General features: G+C 32.6%; 1 protein-coding gene across 3 annotated transcripts in view; it reads left to right on the top strand.

Moving 5' to 3' along the window:
• The window catches only part of nup155 (nucleoporin 155), a 40,736-nt gene that overhangs the window by 1,227 nt on the left and 33,534 nt on the right, over positions 1-5,975 (top strand). For all 3 annotated transcript variants that reach the window (XM_016490892.1, XM_016490893.1, XM_016490894.1), the window contains exons 3-8: positions 511-607; positions 876-946; positions 1,813-1,905; positions 1,987-2,250; positions 4,543-4,616; positions 4,697-4,788. In XM_016490892.1, the coding sequence (XP_016346378.1) occupies positions 511-607; positions 876-946; positions 1,813-1,905; positions 1,987-2,250; positions 4,543-4,616; positions 4,697-4,788 (691 nt within the window). The remainder of the gene's footprint in view (positions 1-510; positions 608-875; positions 947-1,812; positions 1,906-1,986; positions 2,251-4,542; positions 4,617-4,696; positions 4,789-5,975) is intronic.

The raw sequence follows: 5,975 nt of genomic DNA on the forward strand, positions 1-5,975 counted from the left end.
CCTTATTTATCATTTTGAGCAGGAGTCCAGGATTCTTCGGGAAATCATTTTTAAAATGCACATACTAGGAAGAAGAGCAATAAAAGACGGCATTATAAAATGAAAAAGTGCGTTTTTTTTTATTTTGAATGGTGAAGACGTGCTCACCCACAGACATTCACAGGTTCATTTTGAAGTATTAGCAAAACAACAAAGCTGATGCTTTTCACAGAACTTGCGTAATTACCCATTATACATTGTGATATAGCCTGGTTCGTTGGTCCGTTAGATCGGATTGCTTTCTCACTACAACCGAACCGCTCCAGAGTTTGTTTTCAATCGAGCCGAGACCACCTCGTTTGGGCGATCTCGGACCGATTGTTTTGGCGCGGATCCGGGCGCAATTGCCGTGTTCACATATGCCCAACCGAACCGAGCTCAGGGGGGAAACGCGCCAGGTTCCGAAACAACAGGCCAGGTGTGAAAGCACCCTGAGTTGTTTGCAGTGCCTTAATTGCCCCTTTTTACCAGATATGCAGTGCAATTGCATGATGGGAGTTTTCCCTGAAATCTCCAGAGCGTGGCTCACCATCGATAATGACATTTTTATGTGGAATTATGAGGATGGGTGAGTATCGACACACTGGATGTCATTAAAGGGCACTTATTATGCTTTTTATTTTTAATTATTTTACATGTAATATAGCTGTCTGTGCATGTAAACGATCTTATGACGTGAGAAAAATGTGTGAGCTTTAAATCATGTGAATGTTTTCCAGCAGACCCCGAAAATAAAATTGTAAATGAGCAGAATGTTGGCACTTTGAATATTTCTGGTATTAAGTATTTCAGACACGAAGTTCATTGATGTTGATTTGTCTTGTTCGTTTCTTCAGGAGTGATGTGGCGTATTTTGACGGGCTCAGTGAAACTATACTGTCAGTTGGACTTGTCAAACCTAAGCCAGGTTAGTTGGATTTTCTGTTGTGCACTAATTAGTGCTCACTCTCAGAAGCTAAGTTGAGAATGTTACGGATTGATTATTAGTATGTTTTATCAGTCATTAGCCAAAAACGTGTGTAATGTACCACAAGATTTCCTTCTGGAGATTTTTAGTTTTCATAATTTGATGTTTTACCACTGATTGTTTTTATGTTCCAAATATTGTATTGAAATGGGTAGTCTTAGTTGTTACAGATATTTTTTTTTATTCAATAAACAGAAATGATACACCTGAACTGAAATGTACAAACGCTTTCAGGGGAATATTAAAGAGCATCAGCACAGAAGTTTGCATGTGAAAAACAAGAGTAAAAAATACACGAGAGTTAACAAGCAAAAAATTTTTTATATATATATTTATTTATTTATTTATTTATTTTCATATTTGTCACACTTGAATGATTCAGATCATCAAACTAATTTTAATATTACACAAAGATAGCCTGAGTAAATACAAAATTCTGTTTTGAAATAATGATTTTTATTTATTAATGGAAAAAAGCTGTGCAAACCTGACTGGTACTATGTGAAAAAGTAATTTTTATTTATTTTATATTGTGTGTACATGCACACACAATATAAATTAGCCATAAATTATGACTATGATTTAAAAAAATATATAGTAATAATTAAAAACCTTAATAAAAAAAAAAACAAACATTATTAAGGAGAGGAAAGCAAACTAACTAATTGTGACTGATTCTTGAAACTATTTGAGAATATTTTTATTCTCAAATAGTTTCAAGAATCGGTCACATTTTTTATTACTAGTTGAAGAAAAATAAATGGAGAAGTGAGTCTACCTCAACCAACTACTTTTGTTTGTTACAGGTATTTTTCAGCCTCACATCCACTTCCTGTTAGTGTTGGCCACACCGGTGGATGTCGTGATCCTGGGCTTGAGCTTCCCAAAAGCCCAGACAGGTGAGTGTCATGTTTTGGATGGGATTGAATCAACATTTGCACGAGTGGGATTGATTCTCGGTCTGCGTTTGTGTGCCGCAGGTCTGAATGACAGCATGTCAGGAGCCATGCAGCTGTTGCCAGATCCTCTTTACTCCATCCCCACGGACAACACCTACCTGCTAGCCATCACCTCCACGGATGTGGGCCGCATCTTCATGGCGGGGAAAGACGGCTGTCTGTACGAGATTGCCTATCAGGCTGAAGCGGGCTGGTTCAGTCAGCGCTGCAGGAAGATCAACCACTCCAAGAGCAGCCTGTCCTTCCTCATCCCTTCACTGCTGCAGTTCTCCTTCTCTGAGGATGGTAAGAGTTAGTCGGGGAGACAATCAGCAGATTTTGTAATAGGGGTGTGCGATATTGACAAAAAATAATATGAAGAGTTCATTTGCAAAAACCGATAACGCCATGTTTTTTCAGAAATCACGTTTTTTTTTTATTGAGCATTCCAAGTAATATCAATCAAAATGCAGTTGGGTTGTTTTTATTAAGTAATAATAACTTAAATACAGGTAATTTACTAAATTAAAGTTCATAGAAAGTATGTTTTATTTACATATTAAAAGTTTGTTTTATAGCAAAAGCAGATAACTCCACATTTCATGTTTTAGTGTTTAAAAAAACACTGGTTTAATCTTTGTAATCTCCTCGTTGTTGTTGTGATCATAAACTGTATGGATGTGATTACACGCAATACACAGAGCTTTTCCCTCATCAGTGTAACGTGCTGCTTTTGCAAGCTTCTGTGAAAACCTTTCAGCTTTTAATTTCCTTTTTCGCCCTGAAGATATCACAGGTTCATCAAGTTCGTTGAAATGATCCTCGATCACTTTTAGTCAGCTTTGACGAAACTCCTCTCAGCTAGCACGTCTTTTCAAAGTGAAAGTAGCCTTGTCACCTGACCTGAATACAGTGCGCTGATTCGCTGAAATGGACTTATCGGCTTCTGTTCAAAAACAACAGGCCGCTTGTCGGCTTCTGCAGTAAAACGTGAACTCGCGATGCCTTGAAAGTGGACAAAACCGGCTTTTTTGACAAAACGTGTTTAGGGTTCAGATCGTGCTATATGTGGAGAATAATGCACGGCAATCAGTTAATTTTTTTTTTAAAGTGCCGTTTATCGTTTTTTGCGAATGAGCTCTTCATATCTCATTATTTTCTGGGATTTTATCTATACCGATAATTAGATGATATTTTGCTGAGTGTGTTATTGTGCTGGTATCTTAAGGACTATCGTGGACAGCTGACTTCTACAGTTTTTGATATTCTTCATATTCTGTGTGATGGTGATAGAAATTAATCTTTTTCAATAAGTTTGAATTGATTTTTACCTTTTATGGGCGTTTTTACCTGTATAAAGCCATTTTTTCTAAAAGTGTGCATCATCTTTTGAATCAAATTCTTACATTTAATCAGTCGATTAGAATAATAAGACATTTGGTCTGTTACCAAGCAAATTAAATTAGAAGCTGCATCTGAAGTGGCATTTAGATGTATTTACACACTGTTTAATGCAGGACATGAATGCTTTAACCTGCAGTTACAAATGCATAAATAATGTTTTGATATATTAAACATAAAAAGTTGAATTCTGATATTTGAAATTATTTATATAATAAAAGATACTTTGAATGTGAAATTAAAGCCGCCAGTAGGTGGCAGCAAATCACTGTTAATAAGTGAGTCATTGCGATTGAACCGAATCATTTAAACGGTTGATTCATTCAGGAACGAAACACTTTGAATCAAATTCTTACATTTAATCAGTCGATTAGAATAATAAGACATTTGGTCTGTTACCAAGCAAATTAAATTAGAAGCTGCATCTGAAGTGGCATTTAGATGTATTTACACACTGTTTAATGCAGGACATGAATGCTTTAACCTGCAGTTACAAATGCATAAATAATGTTTTGATATATTAAACATAAAAAGTTGAATACTGATATTTGAAATTATTTATATAATAAAAGATACTTTGAATGTGAAATTAAAGCCGCCAGTAGGTGGCAGCAAATCACTGTTAATAAGTGAGTCATTGCGATTGAACCGAATCATTTAAACGGTTGATTCATTCAGGAACGAAACACCGTCATGTTGCTCAGTGCTGTGGCTGTGTTTGGAATTATTTTTTGTTGGTGAAATAGTGCAAAAACAGGCAATGTGGTGTCTAAAACGTAAGTCTCTTAATTAACTTCTTATTGAACTGTTGTAAAAAATCAATATCACATTTGTAATCATGGTAATATTTGGAGAAAAACGGAACTCTTTGTGTGAAATTGATTAACTGATTTTCTGCCCCCATATCTTGAATTTGTGATCATTCTAAATGTATTTTAATAGACTGAATCATGCAGTAAAAGAACGCACTCTAAATACTCGCAATAGTTTAGACTTCAAGTAATGCAAGCACTCTGTAGAGGTTTTGAATGGTTTTTGCAAAATACTCATATGAACATAATTACAAAATACAAATAATGTCAAATCGTACATCGTTAAAACAACAATTATGATATTATCGCAGACGATATATATCGCCCACCTCTATTTTGTAAGCCAAACTCAATGTTTCACTTGAAATCTTGTGGTTCGTTTCAGATCCCGTTGTCCAAATTGCTGTTGATAATTCAAGGAACATTTTATACACGCGTTCGGAGAAGGGCGTCCTGCAGGTGGGTGTCTTGACAGTGAACCAGAGACTGTGGTGTTTGTGATTTTTGATTGGTTTTAATGTGATTTTTGTGTCTGTCAGGTGTATGATCTCGGCACTGATGGGCAGGGAATGAGTCGAGTCGCTGCCATGTCTCAGAGCTCCATCGTCTCAGCGGCTGGAAACATCGCCAGGTAGAGCTTCACCTGTGTTTTCTGTGCACTTATAGAAAATAGATTTTGGCTGATAAATAGATAGCTGATTAACCATTATAATATTACAATCAAAATTGTAAATTTTGAATGATTTTGCTCAAAGGGATAAATGTGTTATCTTTGATTAAATTATTGTAAATATAAATTATTATAAATAAGTATTCATTTGCTTTTATTTGGCTTTTTTAAATATAATTTTAAATTAAAATATTATCATTATTAATAATAGTATATTTGTTTATTTTATAAAAAATCATTATTTAATACATGTAAAATTAATTTAAATAATAATTTAATAATTGCGTTATTATTATTATTATACACAATTGTTAATAATAAATGTGCTGTTATTATTAATAATAAAATAATATTTATCATTATTTTAAATGTAAAATTAATTAGAAAATGCTAATATTGGTCAGTGCCAATATGGTCACCAATATATTGTTTTTCTTAATTTGTAATAAAACTAATTATATTAATTATATTATTTAAATAAAATTATATTAATAAAAACGTATCATTTTTAATAAATGCTAAATTAATTTAAATGATCAACTTATTGTGCACTCCTGGGTTTTCTTAATAAAAACAATTATATTAATAATTCATATTATTAACATTATTTTATTATGAAAATTATTTGTTATTAATAATAAATGTATCATTATCTTTAAATTCAAAATGAATTAAAATGGTCACCAATATACTGTGCACTCCTAGTTTTTCTTAATAAAAATTATATTAATTATTACTAACATTTCATTTTTAAAATATTAAAAACTTTACATATAAATATTGTAAAAGTTGTACATTATTATTAATAATTCATTTATCATGTTTATTGTGAAATTAATAAAAAAAATTAAAAATTATTGTCAATACCAATATGGTCACCAGTATGTTGCATGCACTCCTAATTTTTCTTAATTATTTATAATAATTAGATTATATTAATAATTATTATAACATTATTTTTTAAAAACTAAACATTTTGTTATGAATAAAAATGTAATCTTTAAAAAAAAAAAATGAAAATGCATTTTAAAAATGGTCACAGATATGGTCACCATTATATTGTGCAATCCTGCTTTTCATGTTAAAGGTCCCATGACATGCTGCTTTTTAGATGCTTTTATATAGGCCTAAGTGGTCCCTAGTACAGT

The sequence above is a fragment of the Sinocyclocheilus anshuiensis genome, unplaced genomic scaffold (genome assembly GCF_001515605.1).
Source record: "Sinocyclocheilus anshuiensis isolate Anshui unplaced genomic scaffold, SAMN03320099.WGS_v1.1 scaffold738, whole genome shotgun sequence".
In the NCBI taxonomy this organism is placed as follows: domain Eukaryota; kingdom Metazoa; phylum Chordata; class Actinopteri; order Cypriniformes; family Cyprinidae; genus Sinocyclocheilus; species Sinocyclocheilus anshuiensis.